This window comes from Pleurodeles waltl, chromosome 2_2, assembly GCF_031143425.1.
Source record: "Pleurodeles waltl isolate 20211129_DDA chromosome 2_2, aPleWal1.hap1.20221129, whole genome shotgun sequence".
Lineage (NCBI taxonomy): Eukaryota > Metazoa > Chordata > Amphibia > Caudata > Salamandridae > Pleurodeles > Pleurodeles waltl.
In genome coordinates this window covers 568,731,708-568,752,067 of record NC_090439.1, presented here as the reverse complement: position 1 = coordinate 568,752,067, position 20,360 = coordinate 568,731,708, and the positions used below count along the sequence as shown (strand labels likewise).

The 20,360-nt window shown below is 44.7% G+C and overlaps 1 protein-coding gene across 1 annotated transcript in view; it reads right to left on the bottom strand.

The window, feature by feature from the left end:
• Nucleotides 1-701: 701 nt before the first annotated feature.
• Nucleotides 702-20,360, bottom strand: part of DSG2 (desmoglein 2) — a 439,785-nt gene continuing 420,126 nt past the window's right edge. Inside the window, exon 15 of the mRNA XM_069220070.1 lies at nucleotides 702-7,287. Coding sequence (XP_069076171.1) covers nucleotides 6,223-7,287 — 1,065 coding nt within the window. The 3' untranslated portion in view covers nucleotides 702-6,222. The remainder of the gene's footprint in view (nucleotides 7,288-20,360) is intronic.

Genomic DNA, 20,360 nt, shown 5'->3' with positions numbered 1-20,360 from the left:
CAGCGACCTCTCTTACCCAATTCTGATGAGGCTTCTCCAAAGAGGGGTGGGTTGATATTCCAAGCCGTGCTAATTCCACCAATATTTTCAGAAGCGGTGAGATAGGGAAGGAGTCAAGGACACTCTTCTTGTCTTGAACAGCTTCAGTTCTGAAAAAGATCTCTCTACTCTTGCAACCCAAACACCAATGCTCATGCAACCACTACCATTAAGTTTTTTGAAGGCAGCCATCCTACCATTAGATCCACTTGTGTAATGACATCTACAACAGCAGACTAGTCTTCAATGGTGTTTTAGCCTCAATTTTTGATCGGCAGGAGATCCAAGAACTAGTCTACAATGGCACATTCAGCCATCAGTTAGGATTCACGCAGTATTTTGAAATCCAAGTGACCTACCACACCTACCACTTTTGTAAGATATTTCCCAGATACTGTAGGTTGCAATGCTGTGTTGCACAAATTTCCCAATTCAGATTCATGCCTCCATATAACTAGACATCATATGGACACAACAATTACTATTGTTGCCCCTTCTGATAAAAAACGATTCAACCTTTACTATGTGTGGGCACCCCGCCATCATTTGGCAATAAATCATAAGCACATTTTATTGTATGTCTTCGATCCATGTGGTACCAAAAAATATGTAAAATATATTCAAGGTTACCATCTCCACATAATGAAATCAGGAAAGTAGAATATTTTAAGACCACTCCAGTCTTCCTTTATTTGAAGTTCCATGAAAATACAGAAATATACCCCAAACAAGGAGGTCAAATACAAAACCAGTGCAAAATGTGTTTACAGCAGAAAAATGCTTTACAAAAATATAACTTGCATTCATTTAACATTATGATAGAATGTAAATGCAATGGAGAAGCATTATCTATAGTTTAAGTTAACGCTTTATAAGATGCACGTGAAATCCCAAAGTAAGATAAAAATGAAGCATAGATTGTGGATCTATTACAACAAATGTAATGTATGAGGAAAGCAACCAGAGCCCATTTCATTGTGTAAGTAATGTGCAATAGTGCTGACGTTTTCAGAGGTTTAATTCTATGTTGGCTTAAAAAACAGTGAGACAAATGTATGAGTTCACAACTTGATAACTTGTATATAGCAGAAGAGGCATTAAGAATTGCGGCAAGCGACTATGATTCGCTACCTAGTTTTTTTTTGCTCACTTTAAAAATATGATATTTTGACTGAAACCTATGTTACATAATACAAAAACGTATCACCAGTAATTAACTTTCATCTAGGTACCAGTGACAAATACATAGCCAACAACTATTTACACCTTTCTGTTACATGTGATTATTTTATTATTATTTTTTTAAACATGTTCACTTTCTCAACCTGATTTAAAACAAATGCTGGGCTATACCCGATTTAGAAATTTATATAAATTTACAAAAGAAAGTTGTTCAAATTAACCCATACAAAACAAATGCTTGTCAAACTTTAGCCACCAGACTGCAAAAATATTTAAACGAATAAACAATACAGTATACAATTATACTAACAGATGAGGTCACCCTACCGTCTCACTTTCTGAAGATATGTACAAAACATAAATGTTAGAAAAAAAAATCAGTATTTCAGTTTTTGTTAGACAGGGGACACAAAACGACCTTTACCCCGTAACAGAAGAGACATTGATGAAATGTTTTCAAAATGAAGGTGGTATTTTCTAAACACAATTAATCATGATGCTGGTATGTTGATGCGGAGGGAAATAACGCATACTCCCTAGTGGACTGATGAGAAAATTCAGTAGAGTAAATGCCCACCACAGTGGCTAGTGACAATTTACATCAGCACTGCTAATTCAACATTTCATTTTCAGACACTGAAAACATGAGTTATGACACTTTCCATACACTTCTGCTTAGAATTTCCTGACACAGGTACTTTAGATTTGAGTAATAAAACTCCCAATGATATTATAAACTTCACGTGTGCTTCATGAGCTTAAGCTGTCTTAGTGAAAAGGCCTGTACAAGCCATAGTTAAGCCTTTAATAATGGACAAAGTGTAAAAATGCCATCTGTGGAAAAAAAAGGCCGACGTACTCAGTAAGCCAGTCTTTAGAATCGGACTTACACTGGTCGAACTATATCGTAGCAGCAAGGGACAACTATCATTAGTGCAGCAAATGCAGTGGTACGAGTGCCTCATCATTAATACCACTGCACTGCAATTTGAGTCTTTTACTACCCAATACGCAGGACACTTGGCCCATTTTCTTTACTTGTATTGAAGCCCATGATACCTGTACTTTATCACTGTGAGTCGGGAAAGGGTAGCTTTTGAGGGTTAGGGTAGCAAATGATACAGATTTCTTTACACAAAACATTACTTGAATGTATTAGTTACGGGAGCTATTTTACACTTTTTACAAAAGAGGCACTTCAAAACGTTATTGGATATGGGAGAGCGAGGCCTGGTAAGTTTGAAGCACTTGTTGCCACGTCAAATACCAAACCGAACAGAACAGCCTGCAGTCTGAGATTTTTACAAGAACAAGACTCTCAATTCACACTGACCCCAATGATGTTAAGCAGGTTTTTGAGTGGAAAACGTAGTGCAAAAGTTACAGACTTGTATTAATGATTATTTTTGCATTTATGTGTCGCAACATGTTTTTGATTACTCTGTTTCCCACATGCTCGTGAATTATTTTAGTTAGATGAATTGTTCTCCCTAACTCAATAGAAAACTGGAAGAAAATGTGTTTTAAAATGCTTTCGGTTGCTACTAGAGGGTTTGCTGGTGCCTCTTATATGCTCTACAAAGTAGAATATGTCTGCGTTTGGTAAAGACCATTGCAACAAATTAAATGTCCCAGGGCATGCCGATAGTTGAACCCTCTCTTTGGTGAAAGGAAAAGTTGGATTTGTGGTGGCAAGTGGGGAAGGCCCAGGGAAGCACTCATCATAAACACGTTTAAGAGCTTGAAAGTATTTTGGTTCAAATCTTCATTTTTGTGAATAACACTAAGATTTGGCAATTTGTATGTAATGAGTTTCTGCAGGCAGTAGTTTTGACTGTGATCGGTGTTCTGTATAAGTTAATGAGACCATTTCACATAAGTGACTTTCAAGCACACAAAATGATACTGACAAATCCTATAGGTCTAACGATTTTTAGATTAATGGGTTTCTAGAAGAATTTGTGCATAGACTGATGAAAATGTGATGATGCGTGGACGAACTGACAAATGAAGGACCCTTGTGATAGATGAATGAATAAACAAAACACTGGCAAAGCAGATAGGTCTTGCCTTTGGGACCTGCTGGCACTGGAAATAGCTTTAGGAGGTGTACAGCAACATTAAAAAAAAAAAAAGAAAAAAGGCGCAACTGTGGATGTGTCAGTCCACTGACCTGTGCATGCATTAGAATGCATGCGCATGACAGAGGAATGACGTGGGTGTGTCTGCTTTAATTAACGTATCCAAAAAGAAATTTTAGAATGAAAGCGCCATTTTTTTATTTTTTAAAAAAGGACCACGTGTTGGCATTGGCGACGGGGCACAGCAAACGTAGGGGATGTGAGGTGGATGATGCATTGCAGAGGAGCAGATTGGAGCGGAAGGGGAAAAGCAGCACACTCATCGTAGGAGGGAGGAGCACAAGTGGTAGAAGCACTATGTAGCACATGGGTGGGAGAGCAACAGAGTGGAGTGGGGACGAGCAGCACATGGACAAGAGAACGCAGTGGGCTGAGGGGAGGAGAGAAGCACACAGTTGAGAGAGCAGCACAGAGAGGGAAGAGGAAGAGAAACATAAGGGAGACAACAGTAAAACAAATGCACTTGTGGAGTGCTTAAGCACAAAGAAAAATGTGTTTCTTAAATGTAAGCAGTGGAAAGACATGCGAAGAGTCTATGCTCCAGGGGAGGGAGAAACAAAAGATGGGAGAAAGCAAACCCTTCAAATACGAAGCAAGCAAATGAGAGTGACAATTAAGCCAGCCAATGGTAAGTAATGGGTGGACTTTAAGTCCACTGTAAGTTCTTAGTAAGCTTACAATATATCTTTTGCAACAAGACAGCTTGCACTCTCCATTAGCCTTGGCCTAAAAGGGAAGGAAGAGAATCAACAGGAAAGTGAAGATGGAGGAATGCATAATTAAGGGATGAATGAACAGGAAAGTGAATGTTATGAAAGCAGAAATTATACTATCAATTTCTACATTTCCAAATGCCACAGGAAGGAGTGTTTAAGGTCATATTTTAGCATGACTAGATTCAGTGTATATTTTGCAGGTCGTTGTTCTGAGACTGTGCATAGCATGACCATGGAAATGGCAGAATAAGCAGTGACTGGCAGATGGCGGGATCTGCACCTTGACCAGCTTCTTAGTGTGGTTTCCAATTCCACTGTGGTCTCAAAGTCCCATCCAAGCTTAGCCTTCACCCAGTGCTTTTAGCCCTAGAGAAAACATGGTGAATTCTGCTTTGCCACAGCCGCTCTAGTACTGAGTTACTTGGTCCAGGAATGCTTGCTGATTTTAGTCTTCAATCATTGATCATCTCTGCTTCTACCATCCCAGCATCCCACAAAACTGCAGCACGACAGAAAGGGAAAAGATGAGTGCTTGCTGGGACTCACCAACTAGGCCTAATGAGACACTTATATTATCACTTATTTTATCATGCAGACCTGGGTAGTGCAGCAGGTGGGGCAAGGGACAAGCATATGAGGTCCTGTGGCTCAAGGACGAAAAGGAGCGGCGGTCAGATAGGTGGATAAATCCCAATAGGTTTGGGGATCCTGATCTGCCATGGGGAAAATTAATGTACAGCCTGGTTCTGCACTGCATCACCATGAGACCCTGCCAAATATGACAGGTGTTGGGGAAATGCCGACCAGCTGTCAGCCCATGCACCCGATATCAACACATATTGCAGAATGGATATAGACTAATTTGGGGATATTTGTGAAGTGCAGAATCCCATCCTTTTAGTTAGACAACGGTTGCGAAACAGACCAATGGAACATGCAATAGGCTTCACAGAGTGGCAGAATCCCTTAAGCTCTAGGCTTAATTACATTACTAGGACAAGGGTAGCACTTTACAGAAGACCTAAAAAATGGAACATATGGTGCAACGCGATATGGTATAGTGCCACAGACAACACTGCCTAAACATGGTGACACAGAATGGGGTGGTGCAAGAGGTGGTTAATATCAGTTTTCTAAAGTAAAAATGGAAGTGGGTGGGAGAAGAATACCATTTCATGATAATGATGAACAGAGGAGGAGGAGTTTTATGCTTGTTCTGAACAAGAGAAACAATAGTTTAGTGGTTCTGTGCAGATACCAAGAGATGGGGTGTTTCGAATACCGGGCTGCAGAGGCAAGACAGACTGGGCTACAGACTAGTTAAGTAACATCCTGGCACTTTAAATGTTTGCATGCTTTTCAATGTCCATTCAGTTTAGCAATAAATTAATATGTTGTTTACAGAACTAACACGTCTTGGGGTTATATTCAGTAAAAGGTTCACTTAGAGGGCACCAAAATTATCATTTAGACTGTTAATAAATAATTCTGAAAAATCTGATGAAAATTGAGTTAGGGAAAAATCAAATCTGGAAAAGATCCTGGTGGAGGGCCATTCCTACCATCCTGATGACCGTACTTCAGACAGCTGCATGATCAGAGTTATTCTGTAGATTAATTCATCACGGTGTACATGTCTTGCAACCCTATTAGTGTCATTATTCAGAGATGACAGAGATAAATACAAATATTGCTTTAAAACAGAAACCAGTAAGTAAGCTAGTTAATGAACTAAAGAGGCAAGTGGTTGACCACTATTAAAATGGATCACAACTTTTCAGTGCTTTCCAAATAAAGCATGTTTTGTTCTTGTCGAAGATTTCAGTCTCGAAATAAAATATTTTTTTAATAGGCTGCTTATCTTTTTGCAGGTCACCCAGAGACCACACTTGTGCCTTGAAATGTAGTGTATTATGTCAAAGATAGACTCTAATTTGCCATTAGATACAAGATTTATATAAAGTCTTGAAATGGTGGTGAACCTCTGATGGCTTTTAGTAAATTTCAATAAGTATATACTATGCAGAGCAGGCACAGCAGTAAATTACGTTCTACTTTTATTACTTAAGTTTAAGCAAAATGTCTCACATAGGTACGACATTACCTCTAGATATGGCCACCTGTGATGGGATGTGCTGAAAGAATTATGAACGGGTGTACTGCACAGTGCTATACTTAGTGACCCGGTTTGAAGACTGACCCAAAGAGCGACTAGATAAAGGAGGTTCCTCTAAGATGAAGCCAGTGTTGTTTAGCAGAGGTTCAGATTTTAATATGTGCCCCTGCATTCCAGTTCCAGAGACCAGATTTTTTTCAGTTACTATATTTTGTACGGTTGAGACCTCTGGGGGAATTCTCACGTTCCCTTGAATATTAGTAACCGGGGTGAACAGCCTTTCGGTCACCAAAACATTCTGCCCATCAGAAAGCTCTGACAGGTTCCTAGCAGTCTGCAGTGTTGAGGAAGGAGCAAGCACCCGTTCCCTTTCTCTCACTACAACATACTTTGAATCAGGCATATCTCGAAGACCTATCACACCAGAATCACCATTGATATATCTTTCAGTCACCAAAATATTCTGTCCATCCGACAGGTCATTCATGTCTAACATACCATGAAGATTTGATCCTGGAGGAAGCACTCTTTCAGTCATTATCACATTCTGCTGAAGCCTGGGTTCATGGGGGACAGTGAAAGGTTGCATGGTGGGACCAGTAACATAAGATTTTTCAGTCACTAATATGTTCCCTTGAACAAGTGGAACAGGGAGTACATGACGCCTAGAAGATACAGATTCTTCTGAAACTATTTCTTCACGAATCTCTCTCTCTTGTGCTATGTTAGGCTCCGCAACATGCTGATACTGGTACCCAGCTTCACTCAATTCCTCCTGGCGCACATTATCAACAACTAGACTTGAATCAGAAAACATCACACTTTTGTCAGGCCTGCTCATGCTTGTGTTCGCATTCTGGATGCTAGAACTTTCTTCTTCAATTTTCATGTACATTTGTTGGCCTAGGCAGATTTCTGCTAGTGTTTTAAATTTTAGTCCCAGATCATCCAGAAAACTGTCTTCCATTTCGCTGTCAATGAAGCTGCAGCAACCGATGGAGCCAGTTGGAGAACCCATTCCTTCTTGGGAGTAGACTAAAAGGCAATCTTTTGCTGGCTGAGATTCATCTTCCTCAGTGTAAAGTAGTGATTTCTAAAACAAAAAAGGAACCCATTGAAAAGTTACATAAATATTTATCATGCAAAATCAGGCATAAATAGGAAGCCATTTGTTGCGCAATTTAGATATGCAAATTATTACAATTCAAATTTGCCCGGGATCTCAGTATGAGCAAGATGAGTACAATAAAGACAAAATGTTGCCTTCTAAAAATTATATTTGAGACTACTTTGATGGGACTAAGAAAATATTCTAGCATACTAAACTGCTTAGCAGGTATTTTTGTGTACTATAACAGAACCTAATGCTGAGTAAGCTATTGATCCAGATGAGTTATACAAGAAGGTTTATTTGACTTTTGTCCTCCCTATTGGTAAGGTTAGTAGGGATCAAAGAAAAGGCTAATTAAGAAATTAAGTTGTTATGCCTAACCCCATTGTTGCACAAGTAAAAACAGTGCCTTAAGAGTGGGACGCAGAAATCCACAAGTTTGTTATCTACATGTTTCAGTCCACTGAGAAACCTATATGGTAAGGAACATTTTTCAGTACTGAGCGTTACCTCACTGTAACCCTAAACCTCCTGAGTAGGGAACACCGTAGGGGTGCGAGAAATTCACAATTTGATTTCATTGATTATGAAAATGAAGTGCTACATTTTAGAGAAATGCGTCCTCCCATCAATTTTTGATACAAGGACGCATTTCCCAGTTAATAAAAAATTGCAAGAAAAACACGAGCGGCGTGAACAAACGCCACTGACACTACACATCTGTTTGCGTTTTTCCCACGTGCGTGTGGTAAACGTTGCCACAAAACAACACAATTATGTGATATGATGTAGTGGCATAATATGGGGAGTTTCGCAGAAAAAGATAAATGCGAAATTGGGACAGTGTAGATTTCACCCAGGCTTGAGGCACACTCAGTCTAGTATGGAAAGATGGGGAAAGTGCATCAGAAATTTTGTGGTGATAATAATGGGTCGATAAAGGTAAGAGTTAAATGTTAAGAGTGTGTAAAGGTCAAATAACCTAGGAAAGCTTTTCATAGAGTACGCCTATGTATCACATTCATCCAGATATGAGCAGCATTGCATATCATATTGTGAGTGACAACAAGTAATGGATGTTACGTGGTCACTTGTAATCCACGCTTTCTTTTAGAAAATACACAGTAAAGTATGTCTTACACATGCACTGCACTGGTAATGTACCCACATCATCAGAAATTGGCGATATTTCCTGTGTGATGGATTCATGGCAATCGTAAAGTAGATCACTTTTATCGCGACTGTTGCCAAGCAGTAAGTTCCCTTCCGTAATTGTATTTAGTTTGCCTGTTGGAACTTTTGTATATTGATGAATCTGTTCACAAACCAAAGTTCCAATATTTTTTGCAATGTTAAATGTTTTTATAGATTAGAAAATACACCTAGTACACCTCGTCTCTCTCAGGATTAGATTCCTTCGCTACTGCGTATTTTTGCACTAAATTTTGCACCATCTGCATAAGCCCTTGTATTTGTTCCTTCTGGTATCTGTGTAGTTTTGATTTTATCATGTTTTATTTTTTAATAACTCTGTATTGTGGTCGGCTATGATTAGGTTTGGAACTCAAATGAACAGCACTTCCAACTGAGTAGGTTAGGGTACCGATATCTGGTTGTGATTAATTACAATTAACTCTTTATGAGAATATTGAGCAAGAAACATGTTGTCTTTTTTGAAACGGGGATTTATTGGTATCCTTCTAGGGGCTACATTTAGTTTAAATTTGGCACAAGTTCTAAGCATGAATAAAGAATTACGTATTGATAATTCATAGCCAATTTTAATTTCACTTTTCACAATCTTCCACTCTATATTTATTACCCTCCCAAGCCAGGGGCAAGGCATTACTCAACTGCTTTCGCAAGACAGTTCTGGGTAAGGAAAAGAGCTCTAGCACAAAGCCCACCTGTTAGGACCCTGGTGGGCACTGCAGTGCCAGCCCTGCGAGGAGCACGGACAGATGAAGCATGCCTCTTAGGTGGGGGAGGGCTTATGCATTCACTGAAGGCTCTCCACAGATACAAGGAACTTGTGAAATCTGAAACATGAACCCATAAAAAGTCTCTATTCTCAGGCAAGTTATAAACGAGGCCTTGGACAATTGGAAAGATGCTGCAAGGTTAATTGGCCTGATTAGGTTCTGGGAAGTTGTGAATCACTCGACCTCCCATCTATAGCAATGAGGAGAGAACCCATCAGAGTTGTTATAGACCCATTTTGCTACTAGATTCAAGTTATAAGATTCTGGGAAGGGTTCTTCTTTCTCGCCTAGAGGCGTGAAAAGAAACCAGTAACTTCCCTAGTTCAATTTAGTTTCTGAGCCGGGTAAGGCAAGGTTAAGCAATGCCTTAATTTAATGCTCATAACTGGAAAATATGTCACAACCAAGTGAGGTTTTACATATTGCAATTATTGACCTCTCCTGTCATTCCAAATTATAGCACATGTTGTAGTCTATGGGCCTAGTCACCCTGCTTAGACACTTGCACTGTTAGGTACCATACGCTATGGCTAGAATGGGTGATGTACCATACCAATTATCTTCAAAAGAGAGGAACGTCAGGGCAGTATCTTGGGCCAGGGAGTAGCACATTTTGATGTACAAGATGATACACTGTGATAATGTCCTCTTGTGGACTACCTTGCCCTTCATCTTGCCAACATACCCAAAAAACAGCAGGTCACCGCGTCTAAACTCCTTTGTTCCATCCATGTAGAAGCTGATCCTTGGGGTTTCGTCTGTGAAGCCTCTCTTCACCCTTAGTGGCATATGGGAGACTAAAGAAGGCCAGTAGAGTGATAGATTGGGATAAAAGTAAGGGTGTAATCACCTTAGACCAGAAAGCAGCCCTAGTTTTGAAAACCAGCTTGTCAGGAAAGTGAAGGGAGACTTGACACTCCGTGCCAACAACTCACTCACACTCCGAGTTGAATCAATGGCAAAAATAAAGTGTTTTGGAAGTAAGCAACAGGCAACTGTGCAAAGGCTCAAACAAAGAGCATATTCAAAACATGAGAACAGGAATCAGGTCCCATTGTGGCATCATCAAGAGTGAAGGGGGACATATATTCAGGACCTTTTACAAACCTGATTAATATGGGTAACTTGGAAAGGGACCATTGGTTAGGGAGACAAAGCCCAACAAAACAGAGAAGTAGCCCTCACCATACACCCTTGTTGATCCAATGACAGTGAAACACAAAATATCAGGCAGAAAAAATATCAGACAGATAGACCTGAAGATGGTCTACTTATAGTCATTGCATTAGTTTGGGAACATACCCTATCCCACAGTACACTGTTTTGGTTGAATGTCTGCAAGCACATAAGAGGACATTCAGTTCAGGCGGTGGAGAAGACATTCAGGTTACCCTGATCATTCTACAGGCATGTAAATGGAGGTTGTGGAGGATGAGGTGCAGATCATACCCTTGTGACTGCAAATGAGGTCTACTCTGAGGGCATAGAAGCAGTAGCACAGGGAAAGGTGCATCAAGTCTGCATATCAGAGCCTTCTATGCCAGGCTGGGGCTATCGGAATGACTTGAGCCTGGTCGAGGTGAATCTTCCTCAAGACAAAAGGAATCAAATGCATGGGAGGGAGCAGAGTGAAGCAGAAAGTTCCACTTCAAGTTAAACGTCCTCTCATGCTTATTGCAATCAATAGTGGCGAGTACAGAACTTCAAGCAGTGAGGGTTCTCAGGAGCGTCAAAAAGGTTCACCATACGAGTTCCCAAAAGATGGTGGGATGTAGGCGCCACTTGTGATCGGTCAGATGACACGAATGAGACAGTCTGCTCAGACATTGATTACACCACCGGTTGTTGGCCGGCTACCAGCCAGACATGATGTTCCTGAGCCCAGGACCAGAACCTCTTGGCAGAGAAGGTATCGCCATACCTCCCACTGCTTGTTGATGTATCACATTACAGTTGCATTGTCCAACAAGGTCTGAACAGACTGACTGTGCAGGAAGGGAGGAAGGCTTTTAGAGCCTTTTGGATAGTCTGTAATTCAATCAATCAATGCATTTATAGAGCGCGCTACTGAAGGGGGGGGAGGGTTACTGCTGCTCAAAAAGCCATGTCTTGAGGCGCTTCCTGAAGGCAAGGTGGTCCTGGGTAGTTCTTAGGTGGACGGGGAGGGAGTTCCATGTTTTGGCTGCCAGGTAGGAGAAGGATTTACCTCCAGCGGTGGTTCTGCGGATACGTGGGACTGTGGCGAGGGCGAGGCTGGCTGAGCGAAGCTGACAGGTGGGCGTGTAGAACGAGAGGCGTTCGTTGAGGTATTCGGGGCCCATGTTATGGAGGGTTTTGTGTGCGTGGGTGAGGAGCCTGAAGGTGTTCCTTTTGTTGACCGGGAGCCAGTGCAGGTGTTTCAGGTGGGCATATATGTAGTTGTGGCGCGGTATGTCGAGGATGAGGCTTGCGGAGGCGTTCCGTATGCGTTGAAGACGTTTCTGTAGTTTTGCGGTGGTTCCTGCGTATAGGGTGTTTCCGTAGTCCAGACGGCTTGTGACGAGGGCGTGGGTAACAGTTTTTCTGGTTTCGGTGGGGATCCATCGGAAGATTTTTCGGAGCATGCGAAGGGTGTGGAAGCAAGAGGACGAGACGGCGTTGACTTGCTTGGTCATAGTGAGGAGTGGGTCCAGGATGAATCAGAGGTTGTGTGCGTGGTCTGTTGGTGTTGGTGCGGTGCCCAGAGTCGTCCCAGGCAGACGGGGAATGTCCGAGGATGAGGACCTCCGTCTTGTCTGAGTTCAGCTTCAGGCGGCTGAGCTTCATCCATTCTGTGACTTCTTTCATTCCTTCCTGTATGTTAGTTTTGGCGGTGGTTGGGTCTTTGGTGAGGGAGAGTATCAGCTGGGTGTCGTTGGCGTAGGAGATGATGTTGTGTTTGCGAGCAATGTTGGCGAGGGAGCTTATGTAGATATTGAAGAGGGTGGGGCTTGGCGAAGAGCCTTGCGGTACGCTGCAGATGATCTCGGTGGGTTCTGAGCGGAAGGGCGGGAGGTAGACTCTTTGGGTTCGTTCCGAGAGGAACGAGATGATCCAGTCCAGGGCCTGTCCTAGGATTCCAGTGGAGCGGAGGCGGGTTATTAGGGTGCGATGGCATCTGGTGTCGAAGGCAGCCGAAAGGTCCAGGAGGATGAGGGTGGTTGTTTCTCAGTTGTCCATCAGAGTTCTGATGTAGTCGGTGACTGCGATGAGGGCGGTTTCCGTGCTGTGGTTGGCACGAAAACCTGATTGGGAAGGGTCGAGCAGGTTGTTTGCTTCAAGAAAGTTGGTCAGTTGCTTGTTGACGGCCTGCTCGATGACCTTGGCCGGGAAGGGGAGAAGAGATGGGGCGGAAGTTCTTCAGGTCGTTGGGGTCAGCCGTAGGTTTTTTCAGGAGAGCGCCGACGTCCGCGTGTTTCCAGCTCTCGGGGAAGGTGGCAGATGCAAACGAGCTGTTGATGATGTTCTGGAGATAGGGGGCGATGATGGAGTCGGCTTTGTTGAAGATGTGATGGGGGCACAGGTCCGAGGGGAAACCGGAATGGATGGTGTTCATGGTGATTCTGGTCTCTTCGGAGCTGATGGGGGTCCAGGCGTTGAGGGTAGTGACGGGGGGTGTTGGTTCAGTGGTGGATGGCGGGGTCTGGGGTCCAAAGCTGTTGTGTAGGTCAGTGATCTTTCGATGGAAGAAAGTAGTGAGGGAGTTGCAGAGTTCTTGTGAGGGCATGATGGTGTTGTCGCTGGCACTGGGGTTGGAGAGCTCTTTGGCAATGTTGAAGAGTTCTTTGCTGTTGTGGGTGTTGTTGTCAAGTCTCTCTTTGAAAGATGCTCTTTTGGTGGAGCGGATCAGCTGGTGGTGTTCACGGGTGGCGATCTTGAGGGCTGACATGTTTTCTGCGGTGTGTTCTCTGCGCCAGGTTTTTTCGAGGGTACGGCAGGATTTCTTGGATTCTTTGAGGGCGTCCGTGAACCACGGGGGTTTCCTGATGTTGGTCCCTCTTGGGTGGCTTTTAAGTGGGGCGAGGTTGTCGGCACAGTTGGTGATCCATTGTATGAGGCTGAGGGCTGCATTGTTGGCGTCGGTGGTGATGGCTGGTTGGTTTTGGTTCAGAGTTGAGAGGAGCTGCTCTGTGGAGATTTTGCTCCAGGGTTTGCGGGGGATTTGTTGTGTGCGATGGTGATGGGTCTCCCATTTGAAGGTGAAGTGGACGCATCTGTGGTCGGTCCAGTGTAGTTCAGAGGAGTGGCTGAAGGATATGTGGTTGCTGGCGGAAAAGATGGGGTCGAGCGGGTGGACAGCGGTGTGGGTGGGGGTGTTCATTAGTTGCTTGAGTCCGTGGTTGGCGAGGTTGTCAAGCAGGGTGGCGGATTTGTTGTCGTCGTTTTTCTCCAGGTGGAAGTTCAGGTCCCCGAGGAGGATGTAGTCTGGTGAGGCTAGGGCGTGAGGGCTGATGAAGTCAGTGATGGATTCGCTGAATAGAGCGCGTGGGCCTGGGGGCCTGTAGACAAGAGTTCCTCTGAGGGTGGTTCTGGTGTCGGTGTGGATCTGGAAGTGTATGTGTTTGGCGGCGAGGGGGGTGTCTTTGGTGGTGGTCGTGATGTTGATGGAGTTCTTGTAGATGATGGCGATTCCTCCCCCGATTTGGTTGGCGTGGTCCTTCCGGGCGATCTTGTAGCCGTCGGGGATGGCTAAGGCGATGTCGGGAGCCGATGAGGCGTTCATCCAGGTTTCTGTGATGAAGGCGACATCTGGTGCTGTTGTGTCCAGGAGGTCCCATAGTTCGATGGTGTGCTTGTGGACGAAGCGTGTGTTGAGAAGGATGCACTTGAGGTGGTTGTTGGTGCGAGTGCCGGTAGGAGGTCTGCAGGCTCTGTGGAATGTGTACTTGCAGGCTTGACAGGTGAAGGGTCTGTGAGTGCCTTTAGGGCTGGCTTGGTGGCAGGTGGCTGTACGTCCGGGGTTGAGGGAGGCGGCGTCGTATCTAAGACGGGTGTTATGAGTGCGGTGGGGGCCAGGGGTTCTGGCGCTGGGCGCGGTCCAGGTGCAGACGGGCTTGCCTTTGGTGCGCCTTCGGTGCATCCGCTGCGCGGCCGCCATAAAAGGGAAGGGGGGGAGGAAGGGTCAGCTGGGAGGACAACGAATGGGAGCAGGGGGGTGGGGCCGCATGGGGGCAGCGGCGGGAAAGCAGGAGGCGGGAGAGCAGGAAGGCGGGAGGTGGGAGAGCGCAACAGGGGAGAAAAAGGCAACAAGAGAGATAAAGGCAACAAGAGAGATAAAGGCAACAAGAGAGATAAAGGCAGCAGGAGAGAAAAAGGCAGCAGGAGAGAAAAAGGCAACAAGAGAGATAAAGGCAGCAGGAGAGAAAAAGGCAACGAGAGATAAAGGCAGCAGGAGAGAAGAAGCCAAATCGGATGCTAAGCGCAAAAAAGAATCTAAAACCTACACACAAGTAGCAGGGGCCTGGGCAGGTGGAGCTGCAGCGGTGGGGAAGTGACCTACCAAAGGGTCAAGGGTGGCTGTCTCTGCCGCGCAGCGGGCGCCATAAGAGGGAAGGGGGGAGGAGGGGTTAGCTGGGAGGCGGGAGGGAGGACAATGAATGGGAGCAAGGGGGGCGGGGCCGCACGGGGCAGCGGCGGGAGAGCGGGAGGTGGGAGAGGGCAACAGGGGAGAAAAAAGGCAACAAGAGAGAAAAAGGCAACAAGAGAGAAAAAGGCAACAAGAGAGAAAAAGGCAACAAGAGAGAAAAAGGCAACAAGAGAGAAAAAGGCAACAAGAGAGATAAAGGCAACAAGAGAGATAAAGGCAACAAGAGAGATAAAGGCAACAAGAGAGATAAAGGCAACAAGAGAGATAAAGGCAACAAGAGAGATAAAGGCTACAAGACAGATAAAGGCAACAAGACAGATAAAGGCAACAGGAGAGGAAAAAGGCAACAAGAAAGAAAAAGGCAACAAGAGAGAAAAAGGCAACAAGAGAGAAAAAGGCAACAAGAGAGAAGAAGGCAAATCGGATGCTAAGCGCAAAAAAGAATCTTAAGACCTACACACAAGTGGCAGGGGCCTGGGCAGGTGGAGCTGCAGCGGTGGGGAAGCGACCTACCCGAGGCTCAACACCTGCTCTTCGGACACCAGAGGCCTCTGATTTCTAGTTCCCCCAGCCTAGGGTGGAAGTATGTATGTGTAGGCTGGAACAATTCCTCTTGAGTCAGATTGCTTTTTTACACTCCACCACTGTGAATTTGCCACATTGTCCCTGGAGATCGTTATAGAACTGTAGAAATCTCTGCTGTGTTGGAATCACTGTCTGCAAAGAAACCACTGCACAGCCCACTTGTGCCAGTGTGCATGAGTGACCAACAGATGCCGGAAGATAGCAGAACTAGGATGCATAGGACCATCAAGATTGGAACTTGTTTTCCATTCTAAAATATCAGAATCATGGCCTGAAAGTCTTGAACCTTCGGATGACTGGAAAAGCATGATTAAATGTTGTATCCAATACTGCCCCTATGAACAAGATGCGCTGAGAGAGCACCAGGTGAGAATAGGACTTGTGGATGGAAAAGCACAGGTCTAACAGCAATGTTGCTCTGACCTGCAGTTAGTACGAGACTATCTCTGGAGAGCTGGCTTTGCGGAGCCAGCCGTTCAAGTAGGGGTTTATAGGAATACCTCATCTTCAAAGATAGTCTTGCAACCACGTCCATCGCTTTGTGAAGTCTCGAGGCGTTGAAGTTAAGTCAAACGGAATGACAGCAAACTGGTAGTAAAACGACCCTACTAGCAAAAGTACTTCCTGTGCAACTGCACAATCAGGATATGGAAAAACAAGTCTTACAGCTCTGCAGACACCATCCATTCTTCTCCCAGTGTGAGCAGCATTTAAGCCAGATATAGGTTTTTGAACTTTTCCTTTTTGAGGAATGAGTTCAGAACCCGAAGGTCTAGACCTGGGCGCATGTTGCCATCTTTATTGAGAACCAGAAAGTACCAGGAATAGCACCCCTAGCCTCATTCCTGCTCTGGCATCATCTCCATGGCTTTTGTTTGTATTCAAACTTCTATCTCCTGTTGAAGGATCTGTAGGTGGTCGGGTGTGAGTGCAGAGGGTGAAGGGGTCTACGTAAAAGGGTAGGACATACCACCTTTTCACAATCTACAAGGACCATTGGTCTGAAGTAATGGGCTTCCAGGCCTGTGGAAAGGAGGATACTCATCCTCCAACTGGCACCCTAAGTTCCAAGAAGAAAGGATTAGATTTTCTTCCCTGAGGTGGCTGGGGATGAGGAGGAAGAGTGAGAGACGGCTGGGCGAGTCCCCTTCCCTCGCCATGGCCTCATTTTTATTTATACAGTGGTTGTCTGCTGTTATTGCTGTGAGGTGTGCTGTTGTCTGCCTTGAAAGGGGAAACCTCTTGAGAAGGTGCAAACCTTCAGAAACAGCTGACAGTTTTTCTGCTGTGTTTGTAGGCCCAAGGATCTTTGGTCAACCTACAGTCTTTAAATCTTTCCAGGGCAGAATCGGCCTGGTATCTGAAGAGATGTGCCAAGGGCAAGGTTCATAAGGGTAGGCTGGACTTCCTAGTAAAACCCCGAGCCTCTCAGTAATGCATGGCAGTGAAGAGATATTGATGTCCCCATTGTCCGTGCAATAGAATCCACGGTCTCCAGCCCCAACTGGATTACGTGCTTTGCTGCCACTCGTCAATCCTTCACCAACTCCAAGAAGTGGGAATGGATGTGACCTGGCAGGTTGGGTATAACTGTTTCTAAACGTCCCAGAGGGCATGTAAGTAACAACCCAGGAGACAGGTCACGTTCAGGGATTTTAGGGCCATGCAGCCAGCTGAAATCCTTCTTGGTATACTGCTCCATCTCCTTAGATTCTCTATCCAAAGGTGTGGTGGGGAACGATATTAGTGATAACTTCTAGGAGAATGAAGCTTGGACCACAAAGTTTTTGGCAATGGGTGGGATGACAGGCTTCGTTAAAAGGAAGTAGTGGCTCCGCAGCTTGGGTGGCAGTGTTAAGTGCTTCCCTATCAATGTTAGTTTTTGTCACAGTAGAGGGGAGGTGAAGGTCCAACAGTTCTGCTGTTTTTTTATGACCAAATGATAAGTAGTGACCATAAATGCAGATTGGGAAGTATAAGTCCTAATCTGGTGAGGTATCCAGACACTATCATCTCTAAAATCTGCAAAAGCTGGGACTAGGATAATAGGCCCATCACCATCACAAGTATTATGGCAGGGATCTATGTTTGGATTTGAGCCCCCAAAAAAGTATCGGCCCTCCTCCATGAGGGGTTGCACCTCTTATGATCATCAACTCTACACTCTTTTGCTATCGTGCAGAACAGGAAATGCCAGTAGTACACCAGCAGGTACTGTCAACCCAATGCTTTTTCAATGATGTGGTTGAATGTCTTTGCTTACGCCATTGTGATGATTACTCTCACTTCCAGGTGCTGAGAAAGACCAAGATAGACCACTGCTCACTAATTCTAATTGCCTGGTGTACGTTACCCATTCTCATGCAGTGACTTGTTGAGACTGTTGAAATGTCCAATACAGTTCAAGAACCATCCCAAACACCTATCTGGATGTAAAAGACAGGTCTTCCACCACAACCAGAGGTCACTCGGCATGACTGCCTTGTTGCTTTCCACTTGGAGGTCTGTCATATCTACCAATAACAGAGCGATATTGGCTCAAGCACGAGCACCTGCTACAACAAAGGGTTATACCACTAAATTGAAGTGCGACTGTGTGTAGTGCAGGTACATATGATGTACGATGTATTCTACTTTATGCAGCCCCATCATGAACTCATCGCTCATGGTACATTTGTCCCAGTATCTCAATATTTAGGAGAACTAACAAATCATCATAATCATTCCTCCAAAGAATCCGCAAACAATTTATAAGGAGCCTTTTTGGGGCTTTTATCATGCTGTGCCAAGGAAGTTACTTACAGTGTTAAGTCAGTGGATGCTGCCTCTTTTTGAACCAATCCATAGAGCATTTATAAATACATTTTGTGGAGGGTTTGGGGTTGCTGGCTTTCAATTCAGTGGGAGCTGGAAAGCAGCATACATTCACCATTAAAGTCATACCTCATTTTTATTTTTATTTTTTAAAGAAAAGGTCATCTTGCTCACCATCCCTATTCTCCTGTGTCAGCAGAAAGACCTTTGATGCCTTAAGTTCTGCATGCAAAAAACTAAAGGCTTTTGTGCTTAGGATGAGTTCATTATTTCGTTTATCCAATCTGGTGTCATCCGTTATTCAGGCAAGGGATTGCCTGTTGACAGTCAGCCTAAATTACTTTATTCCACAGTAAAGCTAAGTGCCCACACCAAGACACAGTGGCTGTGCATTTCAGGGGAATCATTGTGAAGACTGCTTCGCTCTGTGCTGGAGTACGTCTCCAAGGCATTTGGTACCTAGCCATATGGAAAAGTAGGCACACTTTCACCAAGTACTACTGTCTCATTGTGCATGGAGCAGCTGACTCCTTAATAGGTCAAGCAGTTCTTTGTAACCTTTTCAAGCAAAAGTGATTAAGCTTAATGCTTCATTTATATCCTGCTTGCTATTCTTAATCTGATACACTTCTTGCTGCAGATTCCTTACCTCCCATTCATCACTGAAGTCTAGCAAATAGGAAAAGGGCTCAGGATCTGATCGAAGCTTCTGCTGGCGTCAGTCAGCGTCATACAGCACCCATACAGCTCTGTGTCAAGGTTGCCGATTAAAATGGGGATGGTGCCACCCGTGGGTGCAGCGGTGCTGGGAATGTCAGCACCAGGACCATTCTCATGGATGGTCAAGGTAGTACTACTGGTGCTGGTCCAGATCCAGGACTCAACCCTCGGGGCGCTAAGGCTGAAGCAGCCTGTGTGTATCCTGAAGGGATACCCTCTGATTCCAAGGGGCCTGAAGGCACTCCAGCAAAGTCGGGCTGCCCAAAGGTGAGGCACATGGCCTCAAGGAACTCAGATTTGGGCAGGGGTCGCTCCAGCTCCTGGAAACACAGTGAGGCAAGGAGCCAGCCCAGGTTCCACAGAGCAAGGCTTAGTTCATTGATGCTCCCTCATCTCATTGGCCAGTGGATTTTTTTCTTAAACCTTGACTTACCTGATCGTCCTGAGGACTTGGAGTGGAATGACGATACTTGGGTCTCGCGACTGATCCCGGGACCTTCCTCTCAACCAGGATCTCGACTTGCGGAGTTGAGCACCGGGCCATCATCAGCTTTAGTGACTGCTCCCTCAAAGCCTTCGGATGCATGACCTGGCACTCGGAGCATCACTTCAGGTAGTGGTCGCGCTCCAGGCACCACAGACACACGAGGTGCGGATCTGTCATGGACATTGCCGGATGACAGGACCTGCAGTGCTTGAATCCTGTCTTTCTCAAAGGCATTCTCATTGCACCAGGAGTAAAAGTCAAGAAAAACGTAGACAAAAGTCAGTCAAAAATCGACTGAGGGATAGCTCTCTTCGAATCAGCACTTAGCTGGCGCAGAAAGAAAAGAACTGACAAAAGCACACCGGGGTGGCGCCTACATAGAACCTGCACAATCATATCCGGCATGGTCGATGACGAACTCTGAGCAGATGGATGCCACCTAATGGCACACAGGGGTACTGCTCACCAAAATCTTCCAGATGCAGTCAGACGCCTGGGGAGAATTCAAAGGTAAGCAAAATGCAGCTAGATCTAGTCCCTACCAGATTAAGGCATTGCTGAAGGTAAGTAACTTTTCCTTCAAGCATGTGAATTTATGAAAGATCCAAAGCTCGAAAAGAAATTAGCTACTTACCTGGAATTTCAGCTGTTCAGTTTTGGTATCTCTCATAGATTAATATGCCACCCTCCCTCATTCTCCAGTCAGTCTCCCTGTCTATTCTTTGTATTCTCAAGATTTGGACTGTGATATCTGAGCTGTTGTGGCCTCTGAGGCTTTCAGTAGTGAAAAACGTGTGTGATCTTTGTGTGAATGGTGATAGTTTTCAAACTTTACAGGTGTCCGAGATTGTTTTGTTAAAAA